The following is a 15,709-nucleotide window of genomic DNA, read 5'->3' as shown; positions in this document are numbered from 1 at the left end:
TCCGAGCGCTGCTACTTGTTCCACGAAGTCATTCTCACCCCAGCTAAGGTAAAACAGTGATGAGGCTCGAGTGAATGGCCATAAGCACGAGAAATGTGCAGCCTGCAACGCCTGACTGATCTCAGCGAGTTGAAATTACCATCGCAGCGACATCAGCGAAGAAATTGCGTCTAGTTCAAAAATTTCAGATGCCAATAACAGGAAATAGAACTTTGCCGTCACCCTATACTGATGACTATCGCCTATGTCCGATTCCTTGCCTCTGATACGAGTGCTGGTGAGTAAATACCCCGTTTTATGTCAAAAGTCAAACTGCGAAAATTTCGATGACGCGGAGGAAGTACTCTAACATCGAGCGAGAGGCGCTTGCCGTGGTGTTCGGAGCTACTACTTTCCGCCAGTACCTTCTCGGTCGCAAGTTCATTTTCGAAACAGACCACCAGCCGCTTGTTAAACTGCTTGGGTGTACAGACGGCGTTCCGTACTTGGTGTCACCGAGACTCAAGAAATGGAAGTTGGCCCTAGCGGCATACGACTACTCTATCAAGCACATCCCAGGGCGCCAAAACCCATTCGCTGATTTCATGTCGCGCCAACCTGGTCCTGGCGCTCCCTGCTCCGACGAGGTAGCTGATGAACAGGTACTATTCATTGAAAGCGAAGTCATTAATGCGGACACAGTTGCTACCGAAACGCAACGGGATCCTATACTGAAGACAGTTTGGCACCATGTACTGAATGGGTGGCCGGAAACCATTGATCAAACTCTACAGCCGTACTTTGCGAAGCGCTGGGAGTTGTCTGTGTCTGACAATATCCTTCTTTGGAACGATCGTGTCATTGTTCCAGAATCATTACGTGAGTTCTTGCTGAACGATCTTCACTATGAACACACAGGTGTAGTTCGTATGAAACGCTTGGCACGTCGCTACATGTGGTGGCCTCGTATCGACAGAGATTTGGAGCAGGTTTGCGCTCAGTGTCCGGAATGCCAAGCTGAAGCACGCCTGCCAGCGAAGGAGTTTGGTAGCTGGTCATGGCCGACGGGACCTTGGCAACGCTTACATATTGATTACGCCGGTCCTTTCATGGGCAAGATGTTTCTTGTCATTGTTGATTCATATTCTCGATTTCTGGATATTGTTCCTATGGACCGTGCAACGTCCGCTACTACTATCGCTGCTTTACGCCGTGTCTTCGCTTTGTTTGGCCTACCACATCACATCGTATCGGACAACGGCTCACAATTCACGAGTGAAGAATTTCAATCATTCCTACACAAGAATGGCATTCGACACACTTGTTCCGCTCCTGGACATCCGGCAACCAACGGGTTAGCAGAACGCTATGTTGGGGTTTTCAAGTCAAAATTGAAAGCCATGGGTACGCAGGGTGACCTACACGCTACGCTACAACGCTTCCTCCTGTCACATCGTACAACCCCTTCAGCAAACAACAAGTCACCAGCTGAGATGCTTATGATGCGTCAACCATGTACCCGTTTTGACACGCTAAAACAGACCGCCAAACCGTCTGTTGACTCTTACGAACGCAACATGAACAAGACCCCAGAATTCCAACCAGGCGACGCTGTGTTCACTCTAAATTTTGGCTCTTATGGTTCAAAGTGGGTCCCAGGTCGCATCGTGTCAGTCATCAGTCCAGTCAACTACCAAGTTCAAGTTCAGGATGCTTTGTGGAAGCGTCATCGCAACCAGTTGAGAGCACGTTCAGTTCCTTTGTCTGAGTTTGTGAGGGAGGATGTGGCTGAAGCTCCCCCTAAATCGACGCATCAGGCTCCATCGTCATCCGCTGATACTGGTCCCAGTGTTTCTTCTACCGGTACAGTTTCAAGTTCAAGTCCTACTACCGCTGAGAAACAACCGTCAAGTCAGTCAACAGTCAGCCCTACACCAACAACCATGACAATACCTACGGATAGTGAGTCTGAGTCTAGAATGCCGACACCATCGACACCTGGTCAGAACACTAGTACGACCCGGTCCGGCCGCCAGGTTGTCATACCTGAACGGTACCGCACTCAAGCCAAGTAGTGGTTTCCAGTTACTGCAGTGGTCATGAACTGTATTATAATGTGTATACAAACCTTGTTTCTGTAAATAGTTCAAATAATTATAGGTATTAGCCGTCATAAATACATGAATAGTTACTATGTCAGCCATGGGTATCGGTTATAATTCTATAGCGAATGATGACATAATTGGTTGCAGATCAGACACTCGCATAGTAGCCATCCATACGTATTTGAACCACTCTTATTACTGTTTTCCATGTTCGTCTTTTTCTAGTGGTGGGGGAATTGTTGTGTCCCTCAGTCAAGTCATATTATTATGACTTCTCACGAGCATGCGCACTAGAGATGCATGCTCGTGTGAGGTTGGTTTTGGGATGTTCGGAGGCAGTCTTCTCTTGCTGCAGCTGAGTCTGGTTGAAGATAATTACATTCCGAGCTTCAGAGCAAGTCAGAGTGAGCCAGTTACGTGTGTGTATAAACTGCATGATTAGATCATTGTATGGTCTAGGCAGGGACCATACAGCGATGGTCAGTTCTTGAGCTTCAAACGGGCAGAAAGGTGAGAAATTGTCGCTTTTTGACCATTTGTGCCCACGTGTCACTTTCAACGTACCTCTCTATAACATAACCCAGCTGTGACGTGAGTGGTCGCATTGATTTGATTTTTGGTTTGCTTGTAGGCCGCTGGCACCCGTATCCAGTGACGCCAAAATTTTGGCACTGCTGTTAATCGTTTAGTCGCAAAGTGAAGAATCACGGGCAAAAAGTCCCAAAACTTCGAGATAGCTTGATTTCAGCTTTCAGCAGCGCTGGGCAAGTTGTCTATTGAAATGTGGCATTTTTTCTTCGTGCACTTCCCTATGTCCAGCTAGACAACAAGATCAGGGTGGCGATGGCCAGTTCTTGAGCTTCGAAAGGGCAGAAAGGTGAGAAAGTGTAGCTTTTTGACCATTTGTGCCCACGTGTCACTTTCAACGTACCTCTCTATAACATGACCCAGCTGTGACGTGAGTGGTCGCATTGATTTCATTTTTGGTTTGCTTGGAGGCCGCTGGCACCCGTATTCAGTGACACCAAAATGTTGGCACTGCTGTGAATAGTTTAGTCTAAAAGTGAAGAATCACGGGCAAAAGGGCCCAAAATTTCGAGATAGCTTGATTTCAGCTTTCAGTAGCCCTGGGCAAGTTGTTTATTGAAATGTGGCATTTTTTCTTCGTGAAATTCCCTATGTCCAGCTAAACAACAAGATCAGGGTGGCGATTGTCAGTTCTTGAGCTTCGAACGGGCAGTAAGGTGAGAAATTGTCGGTTTTTGACCATTTGTGCCCACGTGTCACTTTCAACGTACCTCTCTATAACATGACCCAGCTGAGACGTGAGTGGTCGCATTGATTTCATTTTTGGTTTGCTTGTAGGCCGCTGGAACCCGTATTCAGTGACGCCAACATTTTGGCGCTGCTGTGAATCGTTTAGTCGCAAAGTGAAGAATCACGGGCAAAAAGTCCCAAAACTTCGAGATAGCTTGATTTCAGCTTTGAGCAGCCCTGGGCAAGTTCTTGATGGAAATGTGGCATTTTATCTTCGTGCACTTCCCTATGTCCAGCTAAACAACAAGATCAGGGTGTCGATGGTCAATTCTTGAGCTTCGAACGGGCAGAAAGGTGAGATATTGTCGCTTTTTGACCATTTGTGCCCACGTGTCACTTTCAACGTACCTCTCTATAACATGACCCAGCTGTGACGTGAGTGGTCGCATAGATTTGATTTTTGGTTTGCTCGTAGGCCGGTGGCACCCGTATTCAGTGACGTCAAAATTTTGGCACCGCTGTGAATCGTTTAGTCGCAAAGTGAAGAATCACGGGCAAAAAGGCCCAAAACTTCAAGATAGCTTGATTTCAGCTTTCAGCAGCGCTGGGCAAGTTGTCTATTGAAATGTGGCATTTTTTCTTCGTGCACTTCCCTATGTCCAGCTAGACAACAAGATCAGGGTGGCGATGGCCAGTTCTTGAGCTTCGAAAGGGCAGAAAGGTGAGAAAGTGTAGCTTTTTGACCATTTGTGCCCACGTGTCACTTTCAACGTACCTCTCTATAACATGACCCAGCTGTGACGTGAGTGGTCGCATTGATTTCATTTTTGGTTTGCTTGGAGGCCGCTGGCACCCGTATTCAGTGACACCAAAATGTTGGCACTGCTGTGAATAGTTTAGTCTAAAAGTGAAGAATCACGGGCAAAAGGGCCCAAAATTTCGAGATAGCTTGATTTCAGCTTTCAGTAGCCCTGGGCAAGTTGTTTATTGAAATGTGGCATTTTTTCTTCGTGAAATTCCCTATGTCCAGCTAAACAACAAGATCAGGGTGGCGATTGTCAGTTCTTGAGCTTCGAACGGGCAGTAAGGTGAGAAATTGTCGGTTTTTGACCATTTGTGCCCACGTGTCACTTTCAACGTACCTCTCTATAACATGACCCAGCTGAGACGTGAGTGGTCGTATTGATTTGATTTTTGGTTTGCTTGTAGGCCGCTGGAACCCGTATTCAGTGACGCCAACATTTTGGCGCTGCTGTGAATCGTTTAGTCGCAAAGTGAAGAATCACGGGCAAAAAGTCCCAAAACTTCGAGATAGCTTGATTTCAGCTTTGAGCAGCCCTGGGCAAGTTCTTGATGGAAATGTGGCATTTTATCTTCGTGCACTTCCCTATGTCCAGCTAAACAACAAGATCAGGGTGGCGATGGTCAATTCTTGAGCTTCGAACGGGCAGAAAGGTGAGATATTGTCGCTTTTTGACCATTTGTGCCCACGTGTCACTTTCAACGTACCTCTCTATAACATGACCCAGCTGTGACGTGAGTGGTCGCATAGATTTGATTTTTGGTTTGCTCGTAGGCCGGTGGCACCCGTATTCAGTGACGTCAAAATTTTGGCACCGCTGTGAATCGTTTAGTCGCAAAGTGAAGAATCACGGGCAAAAAGGCCCAAAACTTCAAGATAGCTTGATTTCAGCTTTCAGCAGCGCTGGGCAAGTTGTCTATTGAAATGTGGCATTTTTTCTTCGTGCACTTCCCTATGTCCAGCTAGACAACAAGATCAGGGTGGCGATGGCCAGTTCTTGAGCTTCGAACGGGCAGAAAGGAGAGAAAGTGTCGCTTTTTGACCATTTGTGCCCACGTGTCACTTTCAACGTACCTCTCTATAACATGACCTAGCTGTGATGTAAATAGTCGCATTGATTTGATTTTTGGTTAGCGTGTAGGCCGCTGGCACCCGCATTCAGTGACGCCAACATTTTGGCACTGCTGTGAATAGTTTAGTTGCAAAGTAAAGAATCACGGGCAAAAAGGCCCAAAACTTCGAGATAGCTTGATTTCAGCTTTCAGCAGCCCTGGGCAAGTTGTTTATTGAAATGTGTCATTTTTTCTTTGTGCACTTCCCTATGTCCAGCTCAACAACAAGACCAGGGTAGCGATGGTCAGTTCTTGAGCTTCGAACGGGCAGAAAGGTGAGAAATTGTCGCTTTTTGACCATTTGTGCCCACGTGTCACTTTCAACGTACCTCTCTATAACATGACCCAGCTGTGATGTGAGTGGTCGCATTGATTTCATTTTTGGTTTGCTTGTAGGCCGCTGGCACCCGTGTTCAGTGACGACTAAATGTTGGCACTGCTGTGAATAGTTTAGCCGCAAAGTGAAGATTCACGGGCAAAAAGGCCCAAAACTTCGAGATAGCTTGATTTCAGCTTTGAGCAGCCCTGGGCAAGTTGTTTATTGAAATGTGGCATTTGTTCTTCGTGCACTTCCCTATGTCCACCTAAACAACAAGATCAGGGTGGCGATGGTCAGTTCTTGAGCTTCGAACGGGCTTAAAGGTGAGAAATTGTCGCTTTTTGACCATTTGTGCCACGTGTCACTTTCTACGTACCTCTCTATAACATGACCCAGCTGTGACGTGCGTGGTCGCATTGATTTGATTTTTGGTTTGCTTGTAGGCCGCTGGCACCCGTATTCAATGACGCCAAAATTTTGGCACTGCTGTGAATAGTTTAGCCGCAAAGTGAAGAATCACGGGCAAAAAGGCCCAAAACTTCGAGATAGCTTGATTTCAGCTTTGAGCATCCCTGGGCAAGTTTTTTATTGAAATGTGGCATTTTTTCTTCGCGTACTTCCCTATGTCCAGCTAAACAACAAGATCAGGGTGGCGATGGTCAGTTCTTCAGCTTCGAACGGGCAGAAAGGTGAGAAATTGTCGCTGTTTGACCATTTGTGCCCACGTGTCACTTTCAACGTACCTATCTGTAACATGACCCAGCTGTGACGTGAGTGGTCGCATTGATTTGATTTTTGGATTGCTTGTAGGCCGCTGGCACCCGTATTCAGTGACGCCAAAATTTTGGCACTGCTGCGAATCCTTTAGTCGCAAAGTGAAGAATCACGGGCAAAAAGGCCCAAAACTTCGAGATAGCTTGATTTCAGCTTTCAGCAGCGCTGGGCAAGTTGTCTATTGAAATGTGGCATTTTTTCTTCGTGCACTTCCCTATGTCCAGCTAGACAACAAGATCAGGGTGGCGATGGCCAGTTCTTGAGCTTCGAACGGGCAGAAAGGAGAGAAAGTGTCGCTTTTTGACCATTTGTGCCCACGTGTCATTTTCAACGTACCTCTCTATAACATGACCTAGCTGTGATGTAAATAGTCGCATTGATTTGATTTTTGGTTAGCGTGTAGGCCGCTGGCACCCGCATTCAGTGACGCCAACATTTTGGCACTGCTGTGAATAGTTTAGTTGCAAAGTAAAGAATCACGGGCAAAAAGGCCCAAAACTTCGAGATAGCTTGATTTCAGCTTTCAGCAGCCCTGGGCAAGTTGTTTATTGAAATGTGTCATTTTTTCTTTGTGCACTTCCCTATGTCCAGCTCAACAACAAGACCAGGGTAGCGATGGTCAGTTCTTGAGCTTCGAACGGGCAGAAAGGTGAGAAATTGTCGCTTTTTGACCATTTGTGCCCACGTGTCACTTTCAACGTACCTCTCTATAACATGACCCAGCTGTGACGTGAGTGGTCGCATTGATTTGATTTTTGGTTTGCTTGTAGGCCGCTGGCACCCGTATTCAGTGACGCCAAAATTTTGGCACTGCTGTGAATCGTTTAGTCGCAAAGTGAAGAATCACTAGCAAAAAGGCCCAAAACTACGAAATAGCTTGATTTCAGCTTTGAGCAGCCCTGGGCAAGCTGTTTATTGAAAGGTGGCATTTTTTCTTCGTGCACTTCCCTATGTCCACCTAAACAACAAGATCAGGGTGGCGATGGTCAGTTCTTGAGCTTCGAACGGGCAGAAAGGTGAGAAATTGTCGCTTTTTGACCATTTGTGCCCTCGTGTCACTTTCAACGTACCTCTCTATAACATGACCCAGCTGTGATGTGAGTGGTCGCATTGATTTCATTTTTAGTTTGCTTGTAGGCCGCTGGCACCCGTATTCAGTGACGCCAAAATGTTGGCACTGGTGTGAAAAGTTTAGTCGCAAAGTGAAGAATCACGGGCAAAAAGGCCCAAAACTTCAAGATAGCTTGATTTCAGCTTTCAGCAGCGCTGGGCAAGTTGTCTATTGAAATGTGGCATTTTTTCTTCGTGCACTTCCCTATGTCCAGCTAGACAACAAGATCAGGGTGGCGATGGCCAGTTCTTGAGCTTCGAAAGGGCAGAAAGGTGAGAAAGTGTAGCTTTTTGACCATTTGTGCCCACGTGTCACTTTCAACGTACCTCTCTATAACATGACCCAGCTGTGACGTGAGTGGTCGCATTGATTTCATTTTTGGTTTGCTTGGAGGCCGCTGGCACCCGTATTCAGTGACACCAAAATGTTGGCACTGCTGTGAATAGTTTAGTCTAAAAGTGAAGAATCACGGGCAAAAGGGCCCAAAATTTCGAGATAGCTTGATTTCAGCTTTCAGTAGCCCTGGGCAAGTTGTTTATTGAAATGTGGCATTTTTTCTTCGTGAAATTCCCTATGTCCAGCTAAACAACAAGATCAGGGTGGCGATTGTCAGTTCTTGAGCTTCGAACGGGCAGTAAGGTGAGAAATTGTCGGTTTTTGACCATTTGTGCCCACGTGTCACTTTCAACGTACCTCTCTATAACATGACCCAGCTGAGACGTGAGTGGTCGTATTGATTTGATTTTTGGTTTGCTTGTAGGCCGCTGGAACCCGTATTCAGTGACGCCAACATTTTGGCGCTGCTGTGAATCGTTTAGTCGCAAAGTGAAGAATCACGGGCAAAAAGTCCCAAAACTTCGAGATAGCTTGATTTCAGCTTTGAGCAGCCCTGGGCAAGTTCTTGATGGAAATGTGGCATTTTATCTTCGTGCACTTCCCTATGTCCAGCTAAACAACAAGATCAGGGTGGCGATGGTCAATTCTTGAGCTTCGAACGGGCAGAAAGGTGAGATATTGTCGCTTTTTGACCATTTGTGCCCACGTGTCACTTTCAACGTACCTCTCTATAACATGACCCAGCTGTGACGTGAGTGGTCGCATAGATTTGATTTTTGGTTTGCTCGTAGGCCGGTGGCACCCGTATTCAGTGACGTCAAAATTTTGGCACCGCTGTGAATCGTTTAGTCGCAAAGTGAAGAATCACGGGCAAAAAGGCCCAAAACTTCAAGATAGCTTGATTTCAGCTTTCAGCAGCGCTGGGCAAGTTGTCTATTGAAATGTGGCATTTTTTCTTCGTGCACTTCCCTATGTCCAGCTAGACAACAAGATCAGGGTGGCGATGGCCAGTTCTTGAGCTTCGAACGGGCAGAAAGGAGAGAAAGTGTCGCTTTTTGACCATTTGTGCCCACGTGTCACTTTCAACGTACCTCTCTATAACATGACCTAGCTGTGATGTAAATAGTCGCATTGATTTGATTTTTGGTTAGCGTGTAGGCCGCTGGCACCCGCATTCAGTGACGCCAACATTTTGGCACTGCTGTGAATAGTTTAGTTGCAAAGTAAAGAATCACGGGCAAAAAGGCCCAAAACTTCGAGATAGCTTGATTTCAGCTTTCAGCAGCCCTGGGCAAGTTGTTTATTGAAATGTGTCATTTTTTCTTTGTGCACTTCCCTATGTCCAGCTCAACAACAAGACCAGGGTAGCGATGGTCAGTTCTTGAGCTTCGAACGGGCAGAAAGGTGAGAAATTGTCGCTTTTTGACCATTTGTGCCCACGTGTCACTTTCAACGTACCTCTCTGTAACATGACCCAGCTGTGACGCGAGTGGTCGCATTGATTTGATTTTTGGTTTGCTTGTAGGCCGCTGGCACCCGTATTCAGTGACGCAATCATTTTGGCACTGCTGTGAATGGTTTAGTCGCAAAGTTAAGAATCACGGGCAAAAAGGCCCAAAACTTCGAGATAGCTTGATTTCAGCTTTGAGCAGCCCTGGGCAAGTTGTTTATTGAAATGTGGCATTTTGTCTTCGTGCACTTCCCTATGTCCAGCTAAACAACAAGATCAGGGTGGCGATGGTCAGTTCTTGAGCTTCGAACGGGCAGAAAGGTGAGAAATTGTCGCTTTTTGACCATTTGTGCCCACGTGTCACTTTCAACGTACCTCTCTGTAACATGACCCAGCTGTGACGTGAGTGGTCGCATTGATTTGATTTTTGGTGTGCTTGTAGGCCACTGGCACCCGTATTCAGTGACGCCAAAATATTGGCACTGCTGTGAATAGTTTAGTCGCAAAGTGAAGAATCACGGGCAAAAAGGCCCAAAACTTCGAGATAGCTTGATTTCAGCTTTGAGCAGCCCTGGGCAAGTTGTTTATTGAAATGTGGCATTTTTTCTTCGTGCACTTCCCTATATCCAGCTAAACAACAAGATCAGGGTGGCGATGGTCAGTTCTTGAGCTTCGAACGGGCAGAAAGGTGAGAAATTGTCGCTTTTTGACCATTTGTGCCCACGTGTCACTTTCAACGTACCTCTCTATAACATGACCCAGCTGTGACGCGAGTGGTCGCATTGATTTGATTTTTGGTTTGCTTGTAGGCCGCTGGCACCCGTATTCGGTGACGCCAAAATTTTGGCACTGCTGTGAATCGTTTAGTCGCAAAGTGAAGAATCACGGGCAAAAAGGCCCAAAACTTCGAGGTAGCTTGATTTCAGCTTTGAGCAGCCCTGGCCAAGTTGTTTATTGAAATGTGGCATTTTTTCTTCGTGCACTTCCCTATGTCCAGCTAAACAACAACATCAGGGTGGCGATGGTCAGTTCTTGAGCTTCGAACGGGCAGAAAGGTGAGAAATTGTCGCTTTTTGACCATTTGTGCCCACGTATCACTTTCAACGTACCTCTCTGTACCATGACCCAGCTGTGACGCGAGTGGTCGCATTGATTTGATTTTTGGTTTGCTTGTAGGCCGCTGGCACCCGTATTCGGTTACGCCAAAATTTTGGCACTGCTGTGAATCGTTTAGTCGCAAAGTGAAGAATCACGGGCAAAAAGGCCCAAAACTTCGAGATAGCTTGATTTCAGCTTTCAGCAGCCCTTGGCAAGTTGTTTATTGAAATGTGGCATTTTTTCTTCGTGCACTTCCCTATATCCAGCTAAACAACAAGATCAGGGTGGCGATGGTCAGTTCTTGAGCTTCGAACGGGCAGAAAGGTGAGAAATTGTCGCTTTTTGACCATTTGTGCCCACGTGTCACTTTCAACGTACCTCTCTATAACATGACCCAGCTGAGACGTGAATGGTCGCATTGATTTGATTTTTGGTTTGCTTGTAGGCCGCTGGCACCCGTATTTAGTGACACCAAAATGTTGGCACTGCTGGTAATCGTTTAGTCGCAAAGTGAAGAATCACGGGCAAAAGGCCAAAAACTTCGAGGTAGTTTAATTTCAGCTTTCAGCAGCCCTGGGCAAGTTGTTTATTGAAATGTGGCATTTTTTCTTTGTGCACTTCCCTATGTCCAGCTAGACAACAAGATCAGGGTGGCGATGGCCAGTTCTTGAGCTTCGAACGGGCAGAAAGGTGAGAAATTGTCGCTTTTTGACCATTTGTGCCCACGTGTCACTTTCAACGTGCCTCTCTATAACATGACCCAGCTGTGATGTGAGTGGTCGCATTGATTTGATTTTTGGTTTGCTTGTAGGCCGCTGGCACCCGTGTTCAGTGACGACAAAATGTTGGCGCTGCTGTGAATAGTTTAGCTGCAAAGTGAAGATCCACGTGCAAACAGGCCCAAAACTTCGAGATAGCTTGATTTCAGCTTTCAGTAGCCCTGGGTAAGTTGTTTATTGAAATGTGGCATTTTTTCTTCGTGCACTTCCCTATGTCCAGCTAAACAACAACATCACGGTGGCGATGGTCAGTTCTTGAGCTTCGAACGGGCAGAAAGTCGAGAAATTGTCGCTGTTTGACCATTTGTGCCCACGTGTCACTTTCAACGTACCTCTCTGTAACATGACCCAGCTGTGACGCGAGTGGTCGCATTGATTTGATTTTTGGTTTGCTTGTAGGCCGCTGGCACCCGTATTCAGTGACGCAATCATTTTGGCACTGCTGTGAATGGTTTAGTCGCAAAGTTAAGAATCACGGGCAAAAAGGCCCAAAACTTCGAGATAGCTTGATTTCAGCTTTGAGCAGCCCTGGGCAAGTTGTTTATTGAAATGTGGCATTTTTTCTTCGCGTACTTCCCTATGTCCAGCTAAACAACAAGATCAGGGTGGCGATGGTCAGTTCTTCAGCTTCGAACGGGCAGAAAGGTGAGAAATTGTCGCTGTTTGACCATTTGTGCCCACGTGTCACTTTCAACGTACCTATCTGTAACATGACCCAGCTGTGACGTGAGTGGTCACATTGATTTGATTTTTGGATTGCTTGTAGGCCGCTGGCACCCGTATTCAGTGACGCCAAAATTTTGGCACTGCTGCGAATCCTTTAGTCGCAAAGTGAAGAATCACGGGCAAAAAGGCCCAAAACTTCGAGATAGATTGATTTCAGCTTTCAGCAGCGCTGGGCAAGTTGTCTATTGAAATGTGGCATTTTTTCTTCGTGCACTTCCCTATGTCCAGCTAGACAACAAGATCAGGGTGGCGATGGCCAGTTCTTGAGCTTCGAACGGGCAGAAAGGAGAGAAAGTGTCGCTTTTTGACCATTTGTGCCCACGTGTCATTTTCAACGTACCTCTCTATAACATGACCTAGCTGTGATGTAAATAGTCGCATTGATTTGATTTTTGGTTAGCGTGTAGGCCGCTGGCACCCGCATTCAGTGACGCCAACATTTTGGCACTGCTGTGAATAGTTTAGTTGCAAAGTAAAGAATCACGGGCAAAAAGGCCCAAAACTTCGAGATAGCTTGATTTCAGCTTTCAGCAGCCCTGGGCAAGTTGTTTATTGAAATGTGTCATTTTTTCTTTGTGCACTTCCCTATGTCCAGCTCAACAACAAGACCAGGGTAGCGATGGTCAGTTCTTGAGCTTCGAACGGGCAGAAAGGTGAGAAATTGTCGCTTTTTGACCATTTGTGCCCACGTGTCACTTTCAACGTACCTCTCTATAACATGACCCAGCTGTGACGTGAGTGGTCGCATTGATTTGATTTTTGGTTTGCTTGTAGGCCGCTGGCACCCGTATTCAGTGACGCCAAAATTTTGGCACTGCTGTGAATCGTTTAGTCGCAAAGTGAAGAATCACTAGCAAAAAGGCCCAAAACTACGAAATAGCTTGATTTCAGCTTTGAGCAGCCCTGGGCAAGCTGTTTATTGAAAGGTGGCATTTTTTCTTCGTGCACTTCCCTATGTCCACCTAAACAACAAGATCAGGGTGGCGATGGTCAGTTCTTGAGCTTCGAACGGGCAGAAAGGTGAGAAATTGTCGCTTTTTGACCATTTGTGCCCTCGTGTCACTTTCAACGTACCTCTCTATAACATGACCCAGCTGTGATGTGAGTGGTCGCATTGATTTCATTTTTAGTTTGCTTGTAGGCCGCTGGCACCCGTATTCAGTGACGCCAAAATGTTGGCACTGGTGTGAAAAGTTTAGTCGCAAAGTGAAGAATCACGGGCAAAAAGGCCCAAAACTTCAAGATAGCTTGATTTCAGCTTTCAGCAGCGCTGGGCAAGTTGTCTATTGAAATGTGGCATTTTTTCTTCGTGCACTTCCCTATGTCCAGCTAGACAACAAGATCAGGGTGGCGATGGCCAGTTCTTGAGCTTCGAAAGGGCAGAAAGGTGAGAAAGTGTAGCTTTTTGACCATTTGTGCCCACGTGTCACTTTCAACGTACCTCTCTATAACATGACCCAGCTGTGACGTGAGTGGTCGCATTGATTTCATTTTTGGTTTGCTTGGAGGCCGCTGGCACCCGTATTCAGTGACACCAAAATGTTGGCACTGCTGTGAATAGTTTAGTCTAAAAGTGAAGAATCACGGGCAAAAGGGCCCAAAATTTCGAGATAGCTTGATTTCAGCTTTCAGTAGCCCTGGGCAAGTTGTTTATTGAAATGTGGCATTTTTTCTTCGTGAAATTCCCTATGTCCAGCTAAACAACAAGATCAGGGTGGCGATTGTCAGTTCTTGAGCTTCGAACGGGCAGTAAGGTGAGAAATTGTCGGTTTTTGACCATTTGTGCCCACGTGTCACTTTCAACGTACCTCTCTATAACATGACCCAGCTGAGACGTGAGTGGTCGTATTGATTTGATTTTTGGTTTGCTTGTAGGCCGCTGGAACCCGTATTCAGTGACGCCAACATTTTGGCGCTGCTGTGAATCGTTTAGTCGCAAAGTGAAGAATCACGGGCAAAAAGTCCCAAAACTTCGAGATAGCTTGATTTCAGCTTTGAGCAGCCCTGGGCAAGTTCTTGATGGAAATGTGGCATTTTATCTTCGTGCACTTCCCTATGTCCAGCTAAACAACAAGATCAGGGTGGCGATGGTCAATTCTTGAGCTTCGAACGGGCAGAAAGGTGAGATATTGTCGCTTTTTGACCATTTGTGCCCACGTGTCACTTTCAACGTACCTCTCTATAACATGACCCAGCTGTGACGTGAGTGGTCGCATAGATTTGATTTTTGGTTTGCTCGTTGGCCGGTGGCACCCGTATTCAGTGACGTCAAAATTTTGGCACCGCTGTGAATCGTTTAGTCGCAAAGTGAAGAATCACGGGCAAAAAGGCCCAAAACTTCAAGATAGCTTGATTTCAGCTTTCAGCAGCGCTGGGCAAGTTGTCTATTGAAATGTGGCATTTTTTCTTCGTGCACTTCCCTATGTCCAGCTAGACAACAAGATCAGGGTGGCGATGGCCAGTTCTTGAGCTTCGAACGGGCAGAAAGGAGAGAAAGTGTCGCTTTTTGACCATTTGTGCCCACGTGTCACTTTCAACGTACCTCTCTATAACATGACCTAGCTGTGATGTAAATAGTCGCATTGATTTGATTTTTGGTTAGCGTGTAGGCCGCTGGCACCCGCATTCAGTGACGCCAACATTTTGGCACTGCTGTGAATAGTTTAGTTGCAAAGTAAAGAATCACGGGCAAAAAGGCCCAAAACTTCGAGATAGCTTGATTTCAGCTTTCAGCAGCCCTGGGCAAGTTGTTTATTGAAATGTGTCATTTTTTCTTTGTGCACTTCCCTATGTCCAGCTCAACAACAAGACCAGGGTAGCGATGGTCAGTTCTTGAGCTTCGAACGGGCAGAAAGGTGAGAAATTGTCGCTTTTTGACCATTTGTGCCCACGTGTCACTTTCAACGTACCTCTCTATAACATGACCCAGCTGTGATGTGAGTGGTCGCATTGATTTCATTTTTGGTTTGCTTGTAGGCCGCTGGCACCCGTGTTCAGTGACGACTAAATGTTGGCACTGCTGTGAATAGTTTAGCCGCAAAGTGAAGATTCACGGGCAAAAAGGCCCAAAACTTCGAGATAGCTTGATTTCAGCTTTGAGCAGCCCTGGGCAAGTTGTTTATTGAAATGTGGCATTTGTTCTTCGTGCACTTCCCTATGTCCACCTAAACAACAAGATCAGGGTGGCGATGGTCAGTTCTTGAGCTTCGAACGGGCTTAAAGGTGAGAAATTGTCGCTTTTTGACCATTTGTGCCACGTGTCACTTTCTACGTACCTCTCTATAACATGACCCAGCTGTGACGTGCGTGGTCGCATTGATTTGATTTTTGGTTTGCTTGTAGGCCGCTGGCACCCGTATTCAATGACGCCAAAATTTTGGCACTGCTGTGAATAGTTTAGCCGCAAAGTGAAGAATCACGGGCAAAAAGGCCCAAAACTTCGAGATAGCTTGATTTCAGCTTTGAGCATCCCTGGGCAAGTTTTTTATTGAAATGTGGCATTTTTTCTTCGCGTACTTCCCTATGTCCAGCTAAACAACAAGATCAGGGTGGCGATGGTCAGTTCTTCAGCTTCGAACGGGCAGAAAGGTGAGAAATTGTCGCTGTTTGACCATTTGTGCCCACGTGTCACTTTCAACGTACCTATCTGTAACATGACCCAGCTGTGACGTGAGTGGTCGCATTGATTTGATTTTTGGATTGCTTGTAGGCCGCTGGCACCCGTATTCAGTGACGCCAAAATTTTGGCACTGCTGCGAATCCTTTAGTCGCAAAGTGAAGAATCACGGGCAAAAAGGCCCAAAACTTCGAGATAGCTTGATTTCAGCTTTCAGCAGCGCTGGGCAAGTTGTCTATTGAAAT

At 46.3% G+C, this 15,709-nt stretch overlaps 1 protein-coding gene across 1 annotated transcript; it reads left to right on the top strand.

Moving 5' to 3' along the window:
* Positions 1–326: 326 nt before the first annotated feature.
* Positions 327–2,054, top strand: LOC135826723 (uncharacterized protein K02A2.6-like). Its single transcript, XM_065339324.1, has one exon. It carries the CDS (start codon positions 327–329, stop codon positions 2,052–2,054), a length of 1,728 nt encoding a protein of 575 aa, XP_065195396.1.
* Positions 2,055–15,709: the final 13,655 nt, after the last annotated feature.

The sequence above is a fragment of the Sycon ciliatum genome, chromosome 10, assembly GCF_964019385.1.
Source record: "Sycon ciliatum chromosome 10, ocSycCili1.1, whole genome shotgun sequence".
Lineage (NCBI taxonomy): Eukaryota > Metazoa > Porifera > Calcarea > Leucosolenida > Sycettidae > Sycon > Sycon ciliatum.
The sequence above is the reverse complement of the archived record's forward strand: the minus strand, read 5'-3'. Positions and strand labels throughout refer to the sequence as shown.

What these genes read in the sequence shown, in the direction of transcription:
- LOC135826723 (XM_065339324.1), top strand. Translation starts at nt 327, where the DNA reads ATGACGCGGAGGAAGTACTCTAACATCGAGCGAGAGGCGCTTGCCGTG.